At 36.5% G+C, this 27622-nt stretch overlaps 1 protein-coding gene across 1 annotated transcript in view; it reads left to right on the top strand.

Moving 5' to 3' along the window:
* zbtb16a (zinc finger and BTB domain containing 16a) overlaps positions 1-12279 on the top strand; it is a 214586-nt gene extending 202307 nt beyond the window's left edge. The window contains exons 6-7 of the mRNA XM_030154173.1: positions 3760-3930; positions 9541-12279. Coding sequence (XP_030010033.1) covers positions 3760-3930; positions 9541-9770 — 401 coding nt within the window. The 3' untranslated portion in view covers positions 9771-12279. The remainder of the gene's footprint in view (positions 1-3759; positions 3931-9540) is intronic.
* Positions 12280-27622: the final 15343 nt, after the last annotated feature.

Below are 27622 nucleotides of genomic sequence, written 5' to 3'. Positions count from 1 at the left end.
CTGTAACCCGTAAAGAGCCACAACTACTTTTGTCACAACTTCCAAATGATTTTTTTTTTTTTTGTCTTTCCTCAGTGATTTATCACCATTTATTATAATATTATTTGCTGCCTTTTTTGATTTTTCAGTGAAAATTATGTTTTCTTATATTTAATTCACTGGTCATGTCAATGTTTATAAAAGCTCAGAGTTAATCCAAAGGTTTTTAGATCAAATCTGAAAAAGAGACTTTTTTCAACAAAATATATCATTAACTGAGCATAAAAAAATGTCCACACCCACTGTCATTTGTGTGTGTGTGTGTGTGTATATATACACACACACACACACACACACACACACATATATATATATATATATATATATATATATATATATATATATATATATATAAAACTAAGGAAAAAAATAAGAGACCACTGCAAAATGATCACTTTTTCTGATTTTACCATTTATAGGTATGAGCAAAATGAACATTTTTGTTTTATTCTCTAAACAACCGACAACATTTCTCCCAAATCCAAAATAAAAATATTGTTATTTAGAGCATGTATTTGCAGAACATGACACATGGTCAAAATAACAACAAGATGCAGTGTTTTCAGACCTCAAATAATGCAAAGAAAACAAGTTCATACTCATTTCTAAACAACACAATATTAATCTTTTAACTTGGGAAAAATTCAGACATCAATATTTGGTGGAATACCCCTGATTTTCAATGACAGCTTTCACGTGTCTTGGCTCTCCACCATTGCCGTTGGATGACTTTATGCAGCTCCTGGCAGAGAAATTCAAGAAGCTCAGCAATGTTCGATGGCTTGTAACCATCCATCTTCCTCTTGATTATATTCCAGAAGTTTTCAAAGTGGGTTCAGGTCTAGAGATTGGGCTAGCCATGACAGGGTCTTCATCTGGTGGTCCATCATCCACACCTTTACTGACTTAGCTGAGGCAAGAAGCATTGTCCTGATTGAAAAAACAGTCCTCAGAGTTTGGGAACATTGTAAGAGCAGAAGTCGCGTAGTTTTCAATACTTATTTTTTGATTCCGACTACTTTTGCGGTACTAATGGCCCTGGTTTTGCCACCCAGCTAGTCCTATTACAAGAAGATAGTGATGGCCACAGAAATGGTTTTTATACCTCTCCTTCTTTAAAAAGACATGGATGCAGTGTTTAAGTTGAATAAGGTATGCTTGTGTTGGAAACAAAACAAAACAAAAAAAGTGTGTGTATATATGTATATATATATATATATATATATATATATATATATATATATATATATATATATATATATATATACACACACACACACACACACACACACAGGGTGGGGAAGCAAAATTTACAATATTTTGAGGCAGGGATTGAAAGACAGTGTATGACCAATTAGTTTATTGAAAGTCATGAGAATTTATTTGCCACAAGAAAATTGACATAATAGAAAATGTTTTTATTCTATGTGTCCTCCTTCTTTCTCAATAACTGCCTTCACACGCTTCCTGAAACGTGCACAAGTGTTCCTCAAATATTCGGGTGACAACTTCTCCCATTCTTCTTTAATAGTATCTTCCAGACTTTCTCGTAATAGTTTTGCTCATAGTCATTCTCTTCTTTACATTATAAACAGTCTTTATGGACACTCCAACTATTTTTGAAATCTCCATTGGTGTGACGAGTGCATTCAGCAAATCACACACTCTTCGACGTTTGCTTTCCTCATTACTCATATGGGCAAAAGTTTCTGAAAAGGTATGGATAATAGTGTTAGGTATGATTATGACATCAATATATGTTTGGTTTCAAAACAACTGACGTAGTGCCTGCTGAGAAAAAACAACTAAATGTTCATTGTAAATTTTGCTTCCCCACCCTGTATAGTGTCTCCATCCACTGTCATGACCATAGAAATATGACAAACTGCATTTTACACCAATTATTTACATGTATTGGATTAATGGATCAACAGGTATTAAACATTTTAGATCAGTAGATGCTTTTGGTCGGTGGTGGATGTTTGGGTCTTTATTGGTTAAAATAGGGTGTTAGTTGTGATATAGGGCATAACAGACCTTTCTCACCATAAAAACACTCACTGAATCATTAAGGTGGAAAACCCATAGGTTTAAGAGGTATCATCATTAATGGCTGCATCCCATTTAGGTGGATCAGTTGAAAGACTTGAAGGTAAACATGCAGTTTCACTGGAATGACCTCTAGAGGCAGCTAAATTGAATGGAGCCATCACTAATGTTGTCGGGAACATCTCTGCTGTGCATGGATTTGTTGGCCACAGACCAATTCTGAGTCAATTCTGAGTGAGAAGGACATTTTCAGTGTGAAATTTGGACAACAAACATTAATATGAAGATAAGGTGTGTAGATTTAGGAGCATTTTAAAGGATTTAACTGCAAAAATTGAGTTATGTGTCATTAGTGATAAAATGATAATGAGAAACCTTATAATGAGCAGCTTATATGCCTAGACGGGAGCAGGTCATATTTCCATGGAGTCGACCATGTTGCAAACACTGGTTCAAGCAAGGCCATTTCACACTAATGTAGAAGATCGTGTACGAGGATATCCAGTTGGTTGCAACGTGCCACTTCACTGCTAGATGTCACTAAATATCACAAACAGATCCTTCAGCTTAACTGCCGATATAGTATTTTATTCTTAATGGAGAACACTTCATTTAATTTTCTGATGAAGTTATATTGTTACAAACTAATTAATGAAAACAAATCTGAACTGAAAATGTGAATAATGTGTCTTTTCAGCATAAACGACAGTCATATTATTTTCCAGGGTGACCACATACACTTTCATAAAATCTTACAATGTTTTGCCTGAAAGTTTAATTTTTAATCAAGAAAAACCATGGACAGACAGATTTTCAGAATTGACATGCTTCAGTTCAGAAATAACGACCGCATAAATGTTCATACTGTATGTAAGACTGACATGTGCAACTATGAATCTCATTGTCAGCTGCAATCTGTCTGTGAGTAAAGTCAGTTTAAGAGTGTTTGAAAAAGGTCGTCTGAATTCTGTGATTCAAGTTTATTAAGTATTGCCTTTAGAAAGATGGAGGATGGATGTCTTTTTCCAGCAGTGTGGTTCTTTCCCAGTTGCTGATGATCATGATTAAAAGAACTATCTCTTCACTGACTTCCACTGCACCCATGGCCTCGACCGCTGTAAAATAATACACTATTCAAGCCTTTGTAAAATAAACATACTTAACCTTTACTTGGAAAATACCCTGTTTATGATTCTATGACTAACATATTCAGAGATAATAAGTTCTAAGATGATGGGGTGAGGCTCATTACTGCAGGTTCACCAAATCAGTCATATTATCCTTTAATGCAGTGTGAGGCTGGGGCCAAAGTCCACCACCGTGGTCAATAATATATCTTTTAGCTAGTGAAGAGTCATGACAGGCTGCCGTCATTTAAGGCTTCATACAAAGACAAACAACAGGGAAGGTGATTTGCAGAGAAGGATGTGCATATGTTTAAAGGATGAGTCCGACAGACCTTAATCACATGGCTCCTGCCATTATATGTAGTATGTTGTTAATTATCAGATAAAACATCTTGTAATGTGGTTCCCTTTAGTTGCACCTACAGGATGGTGTAAAACATTCCACCTCTGGACAATTTGCATTTAATTTTTGGTCGTAAAAGATAAACAAAGCATCCTGATCAGTTCGTACATGACGTAAACTTTGCTTTTTTTCACCTTACAGCAGGGGACCATCCATTCGAGTGTGAGTTCTGTGGGAGCTGCTTCCGAGATGAGAGCACCCTGAAGGGCCACAAACGCATCCACACCGGGGAAAAGCCCTATGAATGTAACGGCTGTGGGAAGAAGTTCAGCCTCAAGCACCAGCTGGAAACCCACTACCGTGTGCACACAGGTAACGCAATCAGAGATAGAAGAAGGAAAAAACATGGGTTTAACCAGGATATATCAAGTGCTGTGACATCTACAATATAATATGAATATTATGGAATAAAATGGAAAGATCGCCATGTTCATCCTAAAAACTACACCACAGACCAGCCATCAGGAAAAGAAACAAGAACCCTAAGTTTTATCAAATGCATTCACTATTGTTTTTCATACATTTTTGTAATTACCAGCAGTTATGAGGTCATCAAAACCATCCTAATGAATGTTTGTTCCAAATTAGAAAATACAAGACATCACATTCATAACAATGGAAAGCAAGAATTGACCACTGTAATTGTTTCAGTTTGTCCTTGCATCCAAGTGAATGTCAGTATTAAATTTTGTAACATTCTGTCAAATCCTTCCATCAATATCACAAATAGAAGACCCTCCTTATGGAGATATGCCGTGGATGCCTTTAAAAAGGCTAAAGTACTAGCACACAACCAAGACAGTCAGTAAAGACGTTAAACCGTAAGGTTGTATTATGTGGTAATCTGACATCTAACAAACATCGAACACTTATAAAGTCTTATTAATGCATAATTATGTTAATAAGCCTCTTATAATGATTGACATTGTCCTTATAATCAATCATATGTGGAGAATGAGAATGATATTGTACCAAATCCAATGCATTTTGATGAATGACAGTGGATGGAGTTTCTTTTTTTATTCAGTTATTAATATCTTTGCCGAAAAAGTCACTTTTTCTTCAGTTTTCTCAGTTTTCATATAATAACCTTTGGATTTACTTTAGTTTTCATGAACATCTACATGATCAATACGTTTAATATAGAAAAATACCTGATTTTCAATGAAAAAACACAAAATATGGAGGATAGTATTATAATAAATGGTGATAAAGAAAGGTTAGATAGAGAGAATTCACTGGGGAACTGTCACAAAAGTAGCTCTGCATGGGTTAAGTCAGACTTCCTACTGTATAATAACTATTGCTGTGAAAACACCTTTGAAAGCACAGCTTTGTAAACTACATCCCACTGTCTCTTTCCTCCCATTTCCCAGATTGTTCAACCTTTCTTTATTACAATTAGAATTTAAAAATGTGTTTGTTTCAGTATATTTAACATCCATCCCATACTGACATGATTAGAACCCACTACCCCTCATGATGATGGTGTAGAAACATATTGATGCTGCACATGGAGCCTGTTAAAGGAATTCCATGTTGCATGGCACAGACTAGATGAATATCTCTGTTGCTGTGATACTGTAGATGAATGTCTCCGAAGACTTAGTATCGATCCCAGTATATTTAGAGCCCCATAAAGATGTTGACACAGTGATGCGCCGGGTGCCCTGGAGAATGAGTGCAGACTGCGTTACCAGACAGTGAGGGGGTAAGAAGGGGGTGGGGGGGCTCCCCTGGTTGGCACCTCGCCAACGCTGCTGTGGACTGTTCACCACCGATTTTGCTTCCTGAACTCACACAAACATTCCCACCGACTGCAGCAGCCTCCCATCTCCCATTCAATAAGCCAGCTGTTAAGCCACACTATCAAGGCGCCCTGTCCAATAATTGGCTTCCCCCGCATCCACCCTTTCTCCTTTTGTGTGGGGGAGGGGGGTTTTGCGTTAAGCCGAAGAGCAACAGCAGATAACAAGAGCAAGTGACAAGCTCACAGTCAAAGGCCACCTTGCACAAAAGGGAGCCGCTTGATAAATCATCGACATTGACAACCGAACCCCCCTGCCCCCTTCTCTCTGCACGTCCCAAATGCCAATGATGGATCAATACCTGGGTCCTATTTGCAATTCATTATTAGCTCGTTATTTGAGGCAAGCCTGTTTACAGTCTTAATATCAACATGATGCAGGTGTTCTCCCTGCTGTAGCGCTGTATCGCATCTCACCCACAACACTGGGTTTGTATTTATTGCTTAAATGGCACCATAACACTGTGCCCACAGAGGTCAAGGTTAACCAGGGCTCAAACAGAACACCCAGACGGATACCAGCGTACGGCTAAGGTATAAAGCTGGCTCTTTTTTTTTTTTTTTTTTTTTTGCCAGTGCACACATGTGCAAGGCTCCAGCTGAAAGGTGACAGCGAGCGGCGGGCCAGATCACTTCCGACAGCTCATTTCAAATGCCATTGCTAAAGGTCAGCATTTACATGTCTAATTTGCGTCTGGTGGCTTGAGCGCTGGTGGATTATTCCCTGCCATCACTCAAATCATTAGCACATTTAGGATGGCTTCTGTTGCTGAATGGAAATGTGCCTCTCCAATGTGGCAGCCCCCACAGCAAGAAGACAGTATTACACTTTGATTTATGACACTTAAGGAGCTCAGTGTGGCAGTGGGTGTATATTGTGTAATGTACCATAGATGGGTTGTTAGATGTGGTTAATAAAACATTTTATGCATCACATGTTCTCAACAAAAATGTAGTTTTTAAGATTAGAATAGAAATTTTGTGCATGATATTGCCCTTCCCTTAACACAGCACTATACATTTTCAACTTGAAAAAAAACAAAAAACAAAACTAATAGACCCATAACTATTTTTGTCACAACTTCCAAATATTTTTTGTCCTTTCTAAGGGATTTAGCACCATTTATTATAATATTTTCTCCTGTAGTTAGCATTTTTCTATGAAAATGAGGCCTTTTCCTATTTTTAATTTACTGATCAAGTAGATATTCATAAAAGCTCAGAGTAAATTAAAAGGTTATTAGAAAAAAAAAATTAGGAAAATATGACTTTTTCAACAAAGTACATCATTAAGTGAATATAAACCAAGTGTCTCCATCCACTGTTGCTTATCAAAGTACAAAGGTTTTACTGGTCAATCAATTTTGTATTGATCAAATAATTACCAGTTTGTCAGTCAAACTGAATCTTTGTGCTACTTTATGCTTTATACATACAGTATATGCTTTATGTTGTTGGAAATTTAGCAATAGCAATACATCAAATTCTATAATCCATATACCTCTGATAAGATAACTTTTCATGAGCTTAGAAAAACTGGTCTCTTTTCAGCTGTCATGACAATGTGTGTGGGTTTGCGATGAATTTATTGAGCTTAAAAAGGAGGAGAATTTGAAACTCAACCTCAAAGCTCACAAGCAGCACCTTAGTAGATGTGTGTTTTTTGGTGGACGGGAAGGTGATGAAAAACTGTGAAGTGAAAAGGAGCTAAAGCTGTCAAACAAATATAGTTGAGCATAAAATACTATATCTGCCTCCTAAATGTCGTGGATTAGAAGTATAAAGCTGCTGTAAGTGGAAAAAAAATTGCACAGAAATGTAGTTTTTAGACTTTTAAAACCCTTTCTATTGCCCTTTTCATGGAACCATCACCCCCCTGCTAAAGGTTGGGGTTGCGGTTGTTTTGACATCAAAGACAAGCTTCTTAATTCTGTATTTAACATGTGGCCTAAACATAACCTGAACATCAGTTCAGACATGGCTCAAATGGATCTCTAACCTAACATTAACCCATGAATGGTGGATATTAACCTGATGAAAGGCCTTGGCTGAGATGTCAGATTCCAGTGTGGTCTTCTTATTAGAGACAGTTATGAGAGCCGATAATAACTGAGCACAGAGCATTTGTATCCCCTTAACCACTGGAATAATTAGATGATCATTTCATTATAGCTGCTGCATGTGAGACTTTGATGGACACCATGTTGATACTGTGTCTCTGAGGTGAACAAACTTCACTGCTGTTCCTGTCGGATTTCAGTTCCGTCTCTTTTAACTTGTACCAATTATTGGAGGCAACAGGGGTGACTTTAAAGAGTTTGTGTCCTTTTTCTGAAGCTCACTACTGTTCAGGAGACAATTGGGATTTCACTCCTGGGTTTTGACTTGTCACTTACTGTGGCCACAGTTCAATTATCATAACCACGGCAGAATTTCATGAGGGCCAACTGGGGTGAATCTGTGGTCTTGTAATTAACGCAGATGGGATATTCTTCTATCTCTCCTAAAGCCTTGCACATGCAGATGGAACTGTCAGTAAACAGCATTTCACATTACCATGCATGTGGCTGTTGTCTCTCCACCATCACTGTAGTTTCACCTCAGCCTTGCATATGAAATATAGGTGTTACATTCCTGTTTTGTTCTTTTTTTCTTTTTTTATGTTTTTCCTTGTTGTTTTTGGTTTTAAATGTTGATTTTCTAATTAAAAATAAACAAAACAAACTTATACAACACAAGTACAAAACATTTTTTGTCATTTTAATGTAATTCAATCATTCACAGCAGGTGAGGTTTTGGCTTTTGGTTGTAGTTAATGTGTCATTTCATGACAGTGAATGTAAACAACTTTGAAACAACAACAATTTGTAAACAACTATTTAATTTCATATTATATTACAAAAAGTTGTCTTTTCTTGTTACAAAGTCAGGTATGTTTTGCCTTGAAATACAAACACACAAAACTAGGCCCATAGATTTTGGTCATGGTTTTTGCCATGGGTTATTCAGAAGGTGGCATTCCATTTGTGTGTAAATAAAAATACATTTTATGTGTTTGTCTGATGCTTCATGTTGAACCCTAACCCTCAATTTTGGTGTGTCACATCTTTGCAATAACTATTTTATCAGTTCATGATGGCTGCAAGGTGGGTTAAGTTTTATTTGGGCGGCCATGGCTCAGGAGGTAGAGCAGGTCGTGTAATAGCCGAAGCGTTGGCGGTTTGAATCCCGCTCTCTCCTAGTCATGTGCCATTGTGTCCTTGGGCAAGCCACTTCACCCACCTTGCCTCCAGTGTCACTCACACTGGTGTATGAATGCATATGAATGTTCCATGGTGGTCGGAGGGGCTGTTTGGTGTGAACTGGCAGCCACACTTCCATCAGCCTGAGTGACAATGTGAGAGCAAATGAATAATGGATCAATAATGTAAAGTGCTTTTTGTGCCTTGAAAAGCGCTGTAGAAATGTAATCCATTATTATTATTATTATTATTATTATTATTATTATTATTATTATTATTATTATTATCATTATTATTATTATTATTATATAGCCCTGTTGTTTTAATCATATAAACGTGGGTGATACCCATGTCTGCTGCATTAGTTTAGCCAGCTAGCTAACTTTGGCACTTTTAGAGATTCATTACTGCACAGCATTACAGAAATATTTCCTTAAGTTTAGTGGTACCAATACTTACCGGTACAGCCTGTTAACACAACTTAGCTACAGTTTTAGCATTAAATCATATGGCTTTATAGAGTCTGTCAGCTAACCAAAGCAGTCCACAACTGTATGTGTTACCGTTAGCTGAAGTGACTTGGTTAACATGTTACTTAGCAGTATGGTCAGTGTTTTCAATAATTTGGCTAACCTCCTTCCTTTTCCCCAGTTTCATTTATGTCTCCAAGATGGTGATACCCAGTACACTGGCTGGAGACTACCAAACAGCAATCCATAAACCAGTCTTTTTATTTCTCTTGTTTTTTTTTATTATCTATACTTCTGTTGTAATTTTTAGTTAATTTTTAAAGTAGGATTCTTATCAGTTTCTTTATCAAAATCTTTCCAGTTCTATCTAATACTGTTGTGTTCTCTAAACCCATTTCCTTAGGTGAGAAGCCATTCGAGTGCAAGCTGTGCCACCAGCGATCCAGGGACTACTCTGCCATGATCAAGCACCTGCGCACCCACAACGGCGCCTCGCCCTACCAATGCACCATCTGCCTGGAGTACTGCCCCAGCCTGTCAGCCATGCAGAAGCACATGAAAGGCCACAAGCCCGAAGACATCCCACCAGACTGGCGTATAGAGAAGACCTACCTGTACCTCTGCTACGTCTGAGAGCAGAAGAGTGAAAAGAAGGGGTGGGGGAGGGGGTCGTGTCAGGTTAGGGACAGAATAGAGAGGTGAAGAGATGTCATAAGAGGAGATAGGAGGAGATGTGGTGGAGTATTGATGAGGTGAGCAGGCGAGAGAAGTTGAACAACTGAGGAATGTCAACAACAAGAGACTTGAAAGCAAGATGGTTTGTTTTCCCTTTTTCTTTTCGTGCAAAAGCAGTGGTAACGGTGGAGGGGTGGGGGGTGGGATTAAGCAGAGGAAGACTTGGACAGTGGAGAGATACTCCACCATTGTTCGGATTCATCGGGTCATTCACTACATCGGCAACTGTGTTATTTCATGTCATTTCATGCAGCACTAGAAAGCGAGCAAAGCTGCAAGGAAGTGATTTTTTCAGATGCTGCTGCTGCCACCGGTGGTGAGGACGCAGATTCTCTAGGGCTATCAGAACCATCCGGAACTGAATCCCTCACTGCATCATGGCAGAGTTCCTGTTCTATCCAAGAACACTTCTTATTTAGGTGTCTGATCAGTTACAGTTAAATAACATGGAAATAAAGCTTCAATTTAGTTCTAAAGTTTGGAAGTTTTGGCATTTGGAACCCAACCTTCCTCTTCATACAGCCTCTAACTGCTGTGTTTCTATACTGCGTCCAGTAGTTATGAACCATGACAATATGGAAGATCCTACAAAGGGGACGATAGCCAATGTTTTTCAATACTGAGATTGCAAGCCACCTGGTCACTTGTTCAAGTTTGGATTAAGACTACTTTGTCCTCATCATCCCAGACAGGATTTGTATCTGTTTTGTCACCTTCCATCGCTTCTGCCCACCTGTTCATACCTATTTAGATCCCGGTGGTCATGGTGTGATAGCCCCTGAGAATCAGCAGCTGATAGACGTATGCAGTAGACGAAACAGAAATGGATGGACGGGAGCTCTATAAAACTGCAAACCAAGCACCTGTTTGGTTGTGATGGTGGAAGAGATGCAAGCGCTGCTGTGTTTGTCGGATGTCTCCCTGGTTTTCATAGTCGTCTTCCCCGGTTCTGCCTCTCCGTCATATTAAGGGCTGGAGGTCAAGTCACCAATGGCCACCCTGCGGTTCTCCCCAGAGAACCAAAGGCTTACAGAACTTCTGTTATTTCATTTTATATATATTTTTTAGCTCTGCATCGTAGGTTATCATGGCTTGATTGCACAGGTTATACAAATTACGACAACAGTCTCTGTTTGATATCTACAAGGTATATATTTTCATTAAATCATAATTCACTATTACAGTATGCCACATTAAACCCAGCCTATTCACGTTTTCAGCAATAGATAACCGGACCGCTATTATCATGTACATTAGCTAGATCATTATCTGACACTAATGATGAGCTACACAAACTGACACACGCTTTAATTGCAACAGTTCTGTCCATTCAGCACAGTAATGGAAACAATGTGGTCGAGGCTGTTTTCTGTGGTAGCTCTGCAACTTTGACTGCTGGGTGGGAGTGGGAGTGGGAGAGGAGGGTGGATGTTGAAGTGTTTGGCATGCCTTAGCTGCACACCTTCATGCTCTGTCACAGGTAGTGACACAGGTTGTAGACTGTTATATGGCATTAAAAAAATGAATGTGAAAGACTGTAAGTCAGGTTCATACTCAGGCCGTATTTAACTTTAGAGATGATCAAATGCTGCCTTTCTTACAAGGTCACAAATTTAAAATCCCCAACAGAATGACTCCAGCTTATTCACTGGCTGTATTCTGGTCTCAAATCACATCAAATTCGATGTGATACTGAGTTTGTAACATCAGCAAATACTTCCCATATGTGCATATGGAGGACTGGGCCAAAAACGTTCGTCCATATTAGTAATTATCATGACGACAACACATGGCAAAAACACAGTTATATAATGATGAAGAAACACTGAAACAATTAGTATTTGAGCTGACAGTGTCCTATGTAGAACTTTAAAGTTCTTACACCGTGCATGAACCTGTGTCTTTATGCCTGAACTAAACATATTCAATCATAGAACACCTGGCTCTGGCACCATTATTTTTTCTATTTCTACATTTCTATATGTACACTTTTTTTTTCTGTTTCATTTTATAGGGTGTGAAAGAATTTTGAAATTACTGGTGTACATTAGCTAACATGCTCAAAACCTTTGTGATGCTATTTGAGTTAATAAGCAAGTACACTGAAAAAAAAAACATTTTCATTTGCACACACACCTTAATGCTACCCAAATAATATTATAATTGACACAAGAATTTGCGTAACAAATGGTCATATGAGATTTTTGCAGTTTATGTTTCTTATGATCATACTGCTGAGGCAAATGTGGCAAGGCTGCCTTTTTAAGTTTGAATATATGCATCTTGACAAGTTTCCATAAGGACTGCCTGCCGCTGATTTAAAAAGAAATAAAAACATATATATCATCAGAGAAAGGCAGCATTTGACCTGTTAAGGCTTACAGAACAGGCCGTGTATCACATCACACCCATAGGAATTCTGGATAAACCGTAGGCTTCGTGAGCATCACTGCATGTCACAGCGTTACCATAGTGATCACATATCCAAACGGCCGTTGGAGGCAGGGGGGGATGGGGGGAAGGGGGTTTGAGCTGATTGAGCGAGCCTAGCAGCTCACGAGGGGCGACCAGTTTGACAGAATAAATCAACTCTTCCTCTTTGGTTGTGTTCCTGCGCTTCGTCTCTTTCGTCTCCTTGTTGTTGTTTTTTTTTTTATTATTGACCTTGAGTTTGATCTCAACACATCGTACTTGAATTACCTCGTTTTGTGACCTCATGTTGCTTGTGTATTTTAATTTTTCCCTTTTGTTTCACTTTTTTTGTTGTTGTTGTTGATGTTCATGAGTGTATGTTTGGAAAGATGCATTGCACAACAAGAAAAGGCAATGTGTACGCAGAAATTAAGTGCCACAGTGAAGAGATTTGTTTTTCTAATGTTGTGTATTTCTTTGTGCATTACTTGTTACCAAACTTGGTATTATTAACCCCGCTTGTTAAAGAGCTGGAAGGTTTGGTCATTTGTTATAAAAGCTACCTCTAAGTTCTTTTGTTTTGTTTTGCAAAAGCACATTATTTTTGTGTTTGCATTATTTCATCATTGCTACTTCATCTCATGCTTTCTTTTTTTTTTTTCAAAAGTTGATTTATGATTGTTGTTTTTAAGCAAAATGTATATAAAAGGGGAGATAATGGTAATAGAGGCGGATAGGATGAGAAGAGTTCTTGAAATTGACGTTTATTCTTTTCTTATATTCTCCCCCTGCACCTCCAACCAGAAGAGTAGAGAAAGGAAAAAAAGCAATTTTGAAGCCTTAAGTGATGAGTTAGAAGAAAAATATGAGGAAGTACTATTGCTTTTTTTTTTTTAAGAGGGTTTAAAAGCAAGAATCTAAACTTGAAAATATGTGAATAGAATTGTAGTTTTATAATGTGAAAAAAAGAAGGAGGTTCATTTGAAAATGCGGAACTGCCCGTGCAGGACAGGTCATGTTTAGCAGTGATGCAGAGTGCGTTGGACAATTGGAACCGCAAGTGGTAATCAAAGGAAGAAAAACCAAGAGGGTTAAAAACAGAGATTCTGTCAGCCGACAAGCTCTCAAGAAATGAGTGTATTCCTGAACAAGAGCCAACAGAGGCAATTTGATATATAAAAATTGTGATATTTTTGTATTCAGTGTCAGTCCTTTTTCCATTTGTGGAGGGTTACAGCAGGGCACAAATATTTGTATGTCTCCTTTTATTTTTTATTTTTAACCTTTCTTTCTCTCTGAGTGTGAATCATTTTTGCCTTGCTCCTCTTTGATATTGTTGGACGAAAAAAAAAAAAACTGTGTGTGAACATATTGTAATAATAAGTGTTGCTTTCTGGATGTCAATTGCATTGTAGGTGAAGGACTAAATCTATCCGCCACAAATTTTACGAGTGTGCGTGCGTGTATGTGACAAACAAAAAGAAAAAAAAAAAGGAAGAAAAAAAAGATCAAGATAAAATACGGGACGGCAGGCAGGAGGATGCTGCCACACCAACTGATTAGTACTTGTCATTCACAATTTTTCAATCAAACTTGACTGTCGGCATATTTTGTTTTTGTTTTTGTACTTGAAAAAAAAAAGAAGAAGGGATGGCATTTCCTGTGGTGTCTTGCCATTTTATTCTCAAACACTGTGAGCTGAGGGGGCATTTTTTCACCCTCATATAATATCCACCCACTATAATAATAATAATAATAATAAATAATAATAATATAATCTACGGAGTCATGACTGAGTCACCCACAATGCAAGACCTGATCAGTCACGCTATTCCTATCATCGTCCTCTGAATGTTTTCTACTTTTCCGTGCAGGTGAAAGAGTGCGTCAAAGAGTGTGTAACTTTGTGCGTGCGCGTGTGTGTGTTACTGGAAAAATGCACTAATCAGATCAGATACAAAATAAAATGATATTCTATGCCACTTTTTTCTCTATGTTGGAAAAAAATATATATATACATTGGCATCGATATAGTTCTTCCCTCAGTGTTTCTCCGATGTTTCTGTACTATCTTTGTGCCTAAAAATGGAAATTGTTCAACAAAAATATCCATCTATATCTACTTTCTGTATTTTCAGAAGAAAATAAAAGTGGTGTCTCCAGTACCCTAGGGATGCCATGACGCTCAAATATAATCTGATTTTTTTTTTTTTTTTTTTTTTTTTTTGAATAGAGCAGGGCTTCTTTATCAAGGACCGCAATAAAAACCATTATGTTATTGAAATGGTAAATTCTCTTAGGCTGCACTACTGCGGACACCCATCAGGTGTAAAAAGGCTACTTCCTGTCCCTGGCATCTCAAAATAAAATGTGTTTCTAAAATATAAGAAAATATATAAATGCCACCTTGGGGGTTGTTGCAATACAAGATTCAGTTTTGTTTTATGAAATGCATGTATTTTTTCCAAACAGTCAAACAATGTAACATTAACCAGTAAGGTTAAGCCGCTAGCATTAGCTAATGAGTTAACGACAGCTAACGTCTCCTAGCAACGTAATGGCAGCTAACATTGGATCAGTGAGATTTGGGGGAAATTATAGAAGGAGTTGTTCTTGGTTTTTTAGAAAACATTTCTATCTGGAGCCCTGGTTTATTTAAAGAAAATGGAGTAATCTTGTTTCATTATAAAAGGAAAATGTATATTTATTCACTGAGGAAAAAATCTGAATCTTCTATTTGATCACCAGAAAAACCCCAAGATAGCATTTAGTTCAAGTATGAAATACATTTTATTTTTGGAATAATAATGACAGGATGGAGTAATTAGGAGGTAACAGGCACCTGAGCATTTCTTCAGTAAACTGGAACTGGGAGGGGGGGGGGGGGGGGGGGGGGGGGGAATCCACTTTTTTTTTTCTCTACCAGCAAATCGTTTCTGGTTTTCTGGTCAGATCTTGAGTATTTGTCAGCAACAGGTTTGCTGACTGTATAGAGCTCTTTGAGACCTAAAAATAATGAAAACCTCCATTTGGGTAGCTTCAGGGCTTGTCCCTTTTGGCTTCTGATTATGTTCGTCTTTTTTGAAAGTACTTTTTTTCTCTACAAAATGCATTTAGAAGGGGGAAGGATGGGATCGGGTGGGATGGGATGGGACGGAGGGTGGGGTGTTAAATTCGTCCAAGAGGAATCATGGCATCCCTGGAACTGGCACTCTGTGTTTTGGTGTGGTGTTTCTAGAACAAAGTAGCCATTTCATGCAGTGTTGCAATGCATGTGCCATCGAGGTCTAGACTAAAAACTGTTTGAGTAACAAAGCACCAAGACATTGTATTTTTTTATATTAGCACTGAGGACCAATTGCCCTGTCGGACCAAGCATAACAAAGCTTTTTATGTAACAAAGCTTTTCTCTGTCTTTCCCTGGCTTGTCTGTGCTACTTCTCTCCTCCATTGTTGTGACAGCACAAGTGCCAGTCAAGTTGCTCTGTATTAAGAAAATAGTGTTTTTATTATGATTTGAATTGTTATAGTTTTTGTCTACCTCAGCACCTAATCTTAGCCTAATCTTAGAAGGTGCCCAATTATTATTTTTAGTTTTTTTCTTTTTTTTTTTTCTCTCTTATTGTTGTATAATTTTTTGAAATTTGCATTAGAGCTTTGCAAAGGTCCTTTGTCTTTTCCAGCGACAACGTGCTATTTTTTTTCCGTGGCAGTACGTTTCCTGTTGAGCTGTGCCACCAATCTATAGCCACCGTCTGTTGATATAGAGGTTGTTCTCTCTCTTTTTTTTTTGTATCGTTTCTTTCCATGTAGAGTCAGACACATCTCTTTGTAACATTTCAGTGTTCTCTGATGGAGTGTGAAAAAAATAAAAAGGAAAAATAAAAGATTTAATGCTGCAGGTTCTCTTCTCCATGTTGTCACTAAAGTCAATGTTGTGCCTTTGATGGTGGAAAATATTAAGAAATATTTCTTTTTTCTACATTACACTAACAGTAGATTGTTTTTTGTAGTGGAGATTTTTTGTATTTTATTTATGAGTCTCATAATAAAAATCAAATCATGATGTTCAGTTGTATACTTTCAATCTGCAGTTAGAAAAAAAAAAAATAAAAAGTGGACTTCATGTTGTCTGTCGTAGCCCTGTTTCTGGCTCACAATTTGTTGTTTCCAAAAGTTGTTCAAATATCAAGTAGACTGGATTTACAGTGTCATCTGACAAAATTAAATTTGTATACGTGCGTGTGTGTGTGTGTGCGTGTGTGCATGAAACCTGGTTTGTTTTACAAATCACCAGTATTCCTTTGTGAATTTATTATTATTTTTAGTAGTATGTCAGCTTATTATAAATGCTGAATTTGACTAAAATGAGATTCCGGTCTTTTGGTGCAGCTACACTGTGGCCTTGAGGTCTTCGACGGGAGATCAGGTTCTGATTTGTTTGAAAGTGGCTCAGTTCCCTCAATAAACAACTATTTTGTCAGAACTGTTGCTCCCACAACAGTGGACCTCTGTGATGATTTGTAACATCTTTTAAATAGACATTGTCTCTTAAAACCTAAAATTTAATCCGAATTTTTGACTCAAGTGACAATTTTCTCGCAACACTTGTTGCAACAGACAAGGCCATTTACTATAGCTCTATAGTCTATCACAAAGCCAAACCATGGACTTTTTGTATCTTTTCATCTTTGCTTCACCACTGTCAAAGATAAAAAGAACCAAACTCATCAAACATGTCACTGACCTTCCCCATAGGCCTCAGAAATTCACCCTGCAGAGCTACAAGACTGTTCCCTGTCTAAAATGCAGAGACTGAATTATCTAACAGTTAACCCTTAAAATATTAAAGAAAACTTCCAACATAAATGTGAATTATGAACTCATACAAGTGCTGAGTGTTTTGTGTTAAAATAAATCAGAGACTAGAGTTTGAATGATACCTACACCGTGCAGAACACATACAAAAGTGATGCATAAAAAGTCACCAGAATACAAAAAAATATATATATTATTCACTCTTAAAAAATTTTAGTGTAGCACAAGCCAAAAGTAAACATGGTGTTGCAGTGTTACAAATCTGGAAGGATTTTGTCATGCAAAACTAAAGTATAATGAGACATCTATGTTATAAAAGCCAGATGGCCTCTGTGTGCGAGTATGTGTGTCTGAAGACTCGCACTAAATCCGTACAGAACTGACTGCTGCAGTTTGGCATACTTATGTATTTTTGGTCAAGGAACTGACTAGCAAAAATGACAAGTTGATAAGATCAATATTTTGGTAGATATTAGCAATTTTGGAATATAATAGCCTTACAATCATATTGCTATACCCACAACAGTTTGGCGGTGACTGCTGGACAAATGCGGTACAGCATGCACAACAGCATAAAAACTACCACATCTAGAACCCATGGATCCCCACGAGTCAGCACACTAGTTTCATATAATGTCAGAGAGATCAGTTCAGATTACATCAGTTTATTGTCATCACATCAACAGCAGTAATGAGAACACTGTAAAAAAAATCAAAATCTGACAAAGTGTATTTTTCTTCTTACTATTCAAAATATCTCATCACACTTAAAATAAGACATGATCACCTAAAGAGTAACTTTTCAGTGAGATATAAGAAATTATTAAAGAATTATTAAAGACCAGGATTTGGATTAATAAAGTTTAAACATCCGGCTTAGCCAGTACAAAAAAAACCAAACCAAACAAACAAACAAAAAAACACACACACGCAAAAATATAAATATATAAAATGATGTTTTACAGATACTACTATTTGAAATCCAGCTCAAATGTTCATATTCTATTAGCTGGGAAAAGAATGCATAGTGTACAGTCCCTGAATCATCCAACATGATAACATTATTTTTGTGCAGTCCCAAGGAAGGAACTAACATCTCCCCCTTTCAGACAGTAAGAAGTGCTTTTAGGATGTTTGAAATAACTGTGATTTAACAAAACAGTGTTATCAATTTCAAAAAACTACATGCCTGACCTGCAATATCACAATACAACTTCTTTAGTATACAAACAACACAGAAAAACACCCATGTGAATATATAAATAAAAAAGCTTGGTTCCCAAAAAATATTAAAAAAAAAAAAAACTAAACAGAAAGGAACCTCTGCCATGTCTGCATTTGAATAAAAACTAAAAATATCAATGCAGTACTTTTTAATATCGATACAGTATCGTGAAATGAAATATTGCAAAATGGTGCAGAACTGATATTTTCTTACACCCCTAATCTTGCAAATACTACTAATACCAATACTACTTATGCACAAAATAAACTCAAAATAAACTGAAACACCAAAACTTTATGAATATGATTATTGAGATGACTCTTGTTATTATCAGCAAATAATTAAACACAAACAAAGCAATCAAAAGCTTGAAAAGAGAAGAAGAATTACTCTTATTGTCTCTTTCACAGGACAATGAAAATCAGTTTAGCAGCAGATTCTTAAATTGCAAATGAACACTGCATTTAAAATCGGATTATGGGTCACGCAAAATTACATGAAACATATATATAGAAAAATACTGACAATATCCAAAACTACAGCGAAACACTGAAATATACAAAAGGCCAACTCTATCAGAAAGAAGAGATATATACAACATATAATGATATATACAAGGTAATAAAATATATGAATAAGGTCAAATAAAAATTTTTAAAAAAGGTGCCTGAGTGTGAGTATTATAGAATGTATCAGCATCCTCTGTGACATGAATACATGGTGGATTAATCCTTAAGTAATATGAAATTCCATTATAAGAATTCATTTATCCATTCCTACATTCCAAACAACAACAATGGTCAAATAAATGCCATCACTCATTCTGGAGTGTGTTTCCAGTTGGAGTGTGTGGTTTTGACACCTTTTCTCATAATGTGTTAATGGTTGTTTCTGCAGCACGTCAAGCCTGACTGCATATTGTCTGTTCTGCCTCTGGAGCTATAGAGGTCATAAATATTATCATTAGATATGCAGGGTGTGTGTGTGTGTGTGTGTGTGTGTGTGTGTGTGTGTGTGTGTGTGTGTGTGTGTGTGTGTGTGTGTGTGTGTGTGTGCGTGTGTGTATATGTGATTATCATTACAGAGGAAGTGAGCTGAGACTAAAATGTTCAGCTTTTGTATGGATATAGATTGACCTGAACTATCATAGTCCATGTCATATTAGTCCTTAGATACATGACAGCGCTTGTATTTTCACTTCTGCCAGAGTTCATTCAAAACATCATTTGGGTATTTTACACCATCTTCAATTTACTCAGCAGCATTAAATAGATATGGATTGTCTTGTTGCAGTTCTGAAGACTAAATAAAGCTTCTCCTACAAAGAAGCCAAACATTCTTAAGTGTATAGAATGTAACAGTAGCCTCTGTGACATAAATATATAATGGATTAATCCTCAAGTAATATTTCAGTGAAAGTGAAAAGGCTGTATTTTTTGTATTTCTACATCATTTTTATCACATGTATCATGTCCTACTTTGACACGATGAGGAAATCTAAAACAAACAAACAAACAAACAAAAAAACAAAACATGATGTTTTTATTGAAATTGAAAATTGTCACAAAATGCAAGAACTATGGGGGTTATTAATTATTTTCAGTAATATTTCTAACCTCTAAATAAATGTTTGTTTATTTTAATGGGGTAAAACATGACAATATCTTTTAAGTTTTCAGACCTAGTCACTGGCAATGTTATTGTGATATCAAAAAAAATGTTTGCATCACTCAGAACTGATAATCATCAAAACAAATGTTACTGTCTCTGAATAAGGCTAATATTTGGACCTGGGGAAGCAGTATAAGTTCAACTTCCTGCCAAAATTGTAAATTCTCTAGTACTATTTTAAAAGTTGGTCATAGTACTGTATTATAAAAAAAAAAAAAAAAAAAGATCACAATATAGTAATATTAAAAAATTGGTTATAGTATGATAGAATACTTTTAACATATACAGTATATATATGAAAAGCATTAGTTCATGTAGCTTTAAATTAAATATAAAAAATTGGCGTTGTCACTGGTTGGACGTCTGGGAATTCAAAGGGAATTCAATTGTTTTTTCCATATCCTGTCTAGAGGAGTAGCAGCCAATGAGGAGGGGTGGGGAAACATTAATGTAAAGGCATGCTTTTATATTAATTAATTAATTAATATAAGTGTATGTATGTATGTATGTATGTATGTATGTGTGTGTGTGTATATATATATATATATATATATATATATATATATATATATATAAGCAATTAATTTTTTTTTTATATCTAATTTTTTCTTGGGGTCTTATTCACAAGTGAGGGAAGGATGGAGCGTGAGATCAACAGACGGATCGGTGCAGCGTCTGCAGTGATGCGGTCGCTGTATTGGTCTGTTGTGGTGAAGAAGGAGCTGAGCTGAGAGGCGAAACTCTCAATTTACCGGTCAATCTCCGTTCCTACCCTCACCTATGGTCATGAGCTTTGGGTCATGACCGAAAGGACAAGATCCCAGATACAAGCGGTCAAAATGAGTTTCCTCCGTAGGGTGGCTGGACCTTAGGGATAGGGTGAGGAGCTCGGTCACCAGGGCGGAGCTCGGAGTAGAGCCGCTGCTCCTCCACATCAAGAGGAACCAGCAGAGGTGGCTTGGGCATCTGTTTCGGATGCCTCCTGGACGCCTCCCTGGGGAGGTGTTCCGGGCATGTCTTGCCGGGAGGAGGCCTCGGGGAAGACCTAGGTCACGTTGGACAGACAAAGTCTCTCGGCTGGCCTGGGAACGCCTCGGAATCCCCCCAGAAGAGCTGGAGGAGGTGTCTGAGGAGAGGGAAGTCTGGGCATCCCTGCTTAGACTGTTGCCCCCGCAACTTGGCCCTGGATAAGCGGCAGATAATGGATGGATGGATGGATGGATGGATGGATGGATGCTTTTATGAGAACTACTTGCATAAAATTTGAATTTATCACAATTTTAACTTTATGCACCTAATATTTAGAGCCTATGTTCCCTTTTATAGTCTTTGAAAAGGTTCATTAAAAATGTTTGTGTTATTTGTGAAATAAATTATATAATTTTTCAAATCAGATGATATATTTTGTGTGTGTTTTTTGGCCTGTATGTTAATATAGTAGGTCAAAGTGAAAACATAATGGGCAGATCACATAGGTGAATTTGTACTGAATAAAAAAGATACCAAACATGGGCATGGTAAGCATTTTTTAAATGTTGAATATAAAAGGAAAATCTAAAGTATAATAGGCCAAATTAAAAGGGACGAATAAGCTCAGACCCCTAAGGGTTAAAAGTCCCTGAAACATCTCTGATATGCTTAAATAAAGCCTCAGGGATGGCGTAAGACACCTCATAAACCTTTATGAACTGTACTCCAAAATGTCCATTTTCAGAGAACATAGTATGGTCTTACAGGTGCACCTCAGGAGGACAGTGGAGACTAACTGGAAAAACCTTAAAAAAAAAAAAACTTGAACATTTCTGAGACATTTGAATAAAGCCTCAGGAATGGTCTGAGACACCATATAAGCTTTAATAAAGTTTTGCCTAAAATGTCCATTTTCAGAGGAGGAGGAAGATCTTACTATTGCACAACTGGAGGATATCAGCGATCATCTGGGAAAAACCTTCTAAACAACCTGAAACTACCCCACAGAGGGTTCATTAATGCATTAGACAGGGTCTAACGCACCATATAAACCATGATAAAAGTTTGTCCAAAATGCCCATTTTCGGAGGACATCTACTAATCAAACAATCACTACATTTTACTTATTTAGCACCACATCAAAACAAAAGTTATCTCAGGACACTTTTCATTCAGTGGTGGTCTAAACCAGACTCTTAAGATTGAGACATCATGAAAACTTGTATAAAAAATTGACAAAATGTCCATTTGAAGGAACTGTATCTTATGTTGTTTTTACATCTGTCTGTGTTACACAGAGACTTTACTATCATTACTTTGTTGAACTGATGTCATGGCAAACACACACAATATCACTGATTTGTGAATGAATGAATGACTGAATGAATGAATGAATGAATCAATCAATCAATCAATCAGTCAATCATTCAATGAAAACTTTTAAAGCCCTTTTAACTCGTACAGACCCAGAACTATTTTTGTGGTGACATCCTAATTAATTTCTCTCTATACTTATCCATTACCAAGTGATTTATTGTCATTTATTATAATACTATTCTTTGCATTTTTTCAGTATATATCTAATATTTTCATATATTTAAGTCATTGATCATGTTGATGTACATAAAAGTTCAGATTACAGTTGATTGTTATAATATCAAAAACAGGGAAAACTGAAGAAAAAGTGACATTTTCAGCATTAAGTGAAGAATAAACAAGTGTTTTTCAAACTCCATAGGTTTTACTGGTGAATCAGTGTTTTAGAAATGTTTCCTCATTCACTACAGAGACTATGGATGCATCTGAAAAATGCATCTGATACAACTGAAAAGCTGACAAACTGCATTTTACCCAAATTATTTACATGTATTGATAGGATTTGCGGTTCAACAGTAATGAAACATTTTAGATCAGTTGATGCTTTTGGGTCTTTAAGGGTTAGATTCCCTTTGAAACTGACATTGCCTTTTTTTTGTAGATTCATCAAACCACAATGTTAAAGGTAGATGTCAACCACAAACATCTAGAGCAGTAAAATGAAACAAATTGAAGCCCTTTTTCAGCTTTTGTACAGTTTGAACAGTGTATAAAGTTTTCAACAGCAGACACAAACATATTTAAGTTAAGTACAAGTGCCTTACATACTTCAATAAAAGTGCATAAATACATTCCACCATTGTGTTTTTGTTTTGCAAACCTTACAGCAGATCACTTCTGACACCTAGTGGATAGATGATGACATTGCAGCTTCTCTAATCATATGTTTTTTTATTGTTAGTCCACTGTTCTCCTCAGCCCAGTCCTTCTTCAGCTGTGCTTACGGTTTCCCCTCTTCGTGTACACTAAAGCACAAGGATGATGGCAGACCTTATAAAAAACACATTTCAGGTTCTACTTTGCCAAAGACATGATGAGGAAATCTAAAAAAAACAAACAAAAAAACAAACAAAAAAGTGATGTTTTTATTGAAACTGACAATTGTCACAAAATGTGAGAACCATGGGGTTTATTAATCATTTTAGTAATATTTCTAACCTCTAAATAAATGTTTGCTCATTTTAATGGGATAAAAGTACGATGATGATATTTTTTTTCTGTTTTCTGAGCTAGGAGATAGAGTCACTCGTGTGAAATCAGTTTTTTTTGTACATCCCTGAGAACTGAAAATTATCACAATAAATCTTACTGTCTCTGAAAAGGACAGATATTGGGACCTGGGGGTGTTTTATGAAAAATTGTTTGCAGTATAGTATAATTTAAAAAAAATGGGCATAGTATAATATGAAAACAAAAAAACAAAAACAAAAAACTCCCTGACTTTGCAATATTCAAGAAAGAGCATATTTTACTCCAGCTCAGCTGAAGGTGGTTAATCCAACTGAGTTTTTGTTCTGTGTTTCCAGTGCCACTGCTGGGGCTGACATACCATTGCTCTGAATAGAAGGGTTTTCATGGGAATTCTTGATCATGTAATGTTTTGGCACGAAATAGAATCAAACTGGCATTCAAACACATTCATTATAAATGTACTGTGTCTGTTTCTTCTAATACTGGTACGACATCTGAAAGTACAGTATCTATTATATTCTCTATGCTAATAACTACTTCTTTCAAAAATATGTCACTGTAAATACTGTAAATAATCTTCTCTTTTAGCACTATTACGATTAGTTCTGTGAACTGTAACTTGTTTGCTTATTTGTTTTTTGTTCTGTTTTATCTGCCCACTACGCTGCTTCTTGGCCAGGTCATCACTGTAAATGAGAACTGGATCTCAACTGACCCAGCTGATAAAGTAAAGGTTAAAACATAAATAAATGTAATAGTTCTGTCTTCACATCTGGAAACATGAAGGAGGCATGCATTTGTTGTCTGTTTCCACACAACTTTAATTTACTTCCACCTCCTTTACATAAAATGAAACTCATTTTTCAATAATTATTTTGAATTAAGATGAGTAGATTTCATGTATATACCCAAATTATCATTAATTGGGCAAATGAGAAAACAGGAAGAGAAAGGACTATTGTCTAAATATTATAACCTGCTTAGGTCAAATTCTAAAGATTCAGCCATAGGTACATTGAACGCATGATGACTTTGTGCAGAACTGATCCTTTATCCTACATATTGACACTGTGACCAATGTTCTGAACTCAAGAAAACATGAGTTACAACAGATTAGTTGGGTTTAGATCTAAATGGATTTTTAGAAAAACTGCAAAGAAAGTGTGTGTTTTGTGTATTCTCATCTACTGCTGTAGTGTCAGAGTTGTGAAGGTTAGTTTTGAACAGATCATGGTTTATGTGTCTACGAATAACAAAAAAATTAGAATTTTGATGCTTCCTCCTGGAGTTGAAAATAGATTTGTGAAGATACATTTATTCATAAAGCATCTTAACTTAAGAAACATTCCAAGGTGAAAAACTGTTGAGGGCAGGAGGAGGAAAAAAAGGAAACATAAAAATGGGGAGGCAAATTCTGAATGACATGAGTTGATGAAGCACTGACTGTAATTACTATGACTATGTGGTTGTTTCTTTTTTCCATTGTCATATTAACAGGGTGGAAGGCACCGCCTCATTCATCAACTTTGCACAAAGTTTTTAGGGAGACTTAGGACTGAATAGATGACTTTCAATAAAAGCGAAATCATTTTTAAATCAACCTCTTTCTGAACAGCAATATCAGAATTCACAGGACTGTAATATCACTCTAAATGTGTCTTTTTTCAGGGTTTTTTAGGGTTTGGTCCCTGATGGATCGTGGAGTTTTTATTGGGTCACACGTTGTCACTGTAAAATAAATGTCAATAATATGAAATGTGATTAAAATAGGAGAGAATTTTTTTCTCGCTTAGTGCAAGATTTTATTTATTTATTTATTTTTTGCTTAATTCAAGCAAAAAAATCTACCAGTGGAACAAGTGAAAATTATCTTGTTAAGATTTCTTGAAACAAGATTTTCAAGATATTGTCTAAAAATAAGGTCATATATCTCACTGAAAAGTTATTCTTTGGGTGATTATGTCTGATTTTAAGTGTGATGAGATATTTTGACTAGAAATGAGGAAAAATACACTTGATTGACTTGAAAATACATTTTGATTTTTGCAGTGTATTTTTTTTTTTTCCCCACATGTTGGTGTATAGCTAAGGTCAGCGATAGAATCTCCCTGCAGTAAATATCCTGCCAAGCCTTCATTTTAACTCATTTTATATTGCATCTATTTTAAAGAAATCCTTTTAACTCTGAACTGAGAATTGTCAAAATAAAAGTTTTTAACTGTTGTTTCTTTATCTCTCAGGTATCCCTACCATCTCAATTCCACTATGTTTAAATAGATGATTCATTTGTGAAACTACACATCTCCTGCTTTCCTTGAAACAACAAATTTGTTTTGTGTGGGCCCAGCCAAGTGCTGTCCCCAGTCACAACCACATGGAATAAACATTATAGTGTATGTTGTAGAGCCTTTCACATAGTATTTAGACAGTTACTTATTATTAAAAAAAAAAGAAAAGTTGGAAGATTCTCACGCTTTGAGTTTTGTGGTTTTTGCCTGAATGCAGTGTGTTCATCCATTCAGTTTGTAACAGAGGAGGTATGTTCAGATGGAAGCCTCATATCAGTGTGGACACTATGTACATGTAGTGACACATATGATCAAAAACAAACTTAAAAAAAAAAAAAAAAAAAAAAAAAAATACAGCTACAGGTGTGACAGACTGCCCCAGGTAGGATGAGAGAAATAATGAAATGAATGACGTTACTGTTGTATTGTACTGTATCTGTGTCATAGTGCTGGTCTTCATTCCTGTATTGGTCTGCGTTTAGATGTGTATACGCTCCCCTCTAGTGGCTAATATGAGGCACAACATGCATCCATGGATTCACCTTCACACTTGGTTTTGATTCTGTACAGTATATGGAGCATTTTATGCACCTATGGAAAATCAGATTAAAAAACAAAATTGTGGTATTGACATGTTTTTTTTGTCCAGTTGAAAGGAAAGGAAAGACTTTAGAGCAAACATTGTGGATTTTTACGCAGATTATGAATCTACATATGAATCAGTGGACAGGCTTTTCATGGATGTAGGCAAACAACAACGGGTCATTAGCTGTCCAAACCAAAACCACACACTTCATGTAAACACACCATCAAAAGCATTAGTGTCGGTGTCCATTTAAAAGCTATTTAAGTAAAAGGTTCACCATTCAAGATATTTCGAAGAGGACAAGTACAATGGTCTTGACATTCCCATTACCGATTTTCTCTGTGCTGGAGTTACACCTAATGTCAAGAAAACAACCAACTCTGAGCACAAAACATGACATGGACATGAACAAGCACACTCCTTACATACTGAACCTTTAAGTACTACACAAGCTGTGAATGGGATTATATGACTTGTGATGAAACATGTCAATACTTACAATAATACAAACAAAAATCAACAAATATATCTGCAAAATAGCTCATCACAGCAGTGTTTTAAAATGGTCCTGAGCCCTCCCACTGTGACGCTGATGTAGAGTCAGTAGTTGCAGATCTATGTTGTGAGATGTGGACAAAAACAAAAAGAAATGTGTGTACAGTAGTTGTGTAGTTCCGCTGTTAGAGACCAGTTCTTACCACCCACACGTAAAACAACATGTGTAGAAACAAATACCTGTGTAGCCCTTGAGAAAGAACATAACAGCTTGGTACTTTTTCTTTTCATTTATTGAACACATAATTTCTGGCAGAATGCAAAGTTGTCCTGCTTTTCCTCAGTATTTACACCGATGTCAGACGGACAGTGGATCCTGTCATCCTGCCAGAGTTTGACCTACTGTAGGTTTTACAGCTGCAGTGGAGTGGAGTGGTTTCCCATCTGACTGAATATCAAGCAGTTGTGAACTGTTTGATGATTTTTACAGAGAAACATTGGCACATTGTTTCCAAGCCCCAGAAAATAACAACAAAAAACACATTTTTTCTCCCTCCTTCTCATGCAGATGAAAACACTGATGGTATCTTTACTCTGACTGAATCTTGATTCAGTTTTGGCGGATTCATCTGTGTCATTGATGCATTTTTGAGGAAATTGAACAATGAACTGCTTCACTCGATGTCTGTCACAAAGAAATTCCTTGAGTCGTGACAAG

Source organism: Sphaeramia orbicularis, chromosome 14, assembly GCF_902148855.1.
Source record: "Sphaeramia orbicularis chromosome 14, fSphaOr1.1, whole genome shotgun sequence".
In the NCBI taxonomy this organism is placed as follows: domain Eukaryota; kingdom Metazoa; phylum Chordata; class Actinopteri; order Kurtiformes; family Apogonidae; genus Sphaeramia; species Sphaeramia orbicularis.
This window is presented reverse-complemented; position numbering and strand designations above follow the sequence as displayed.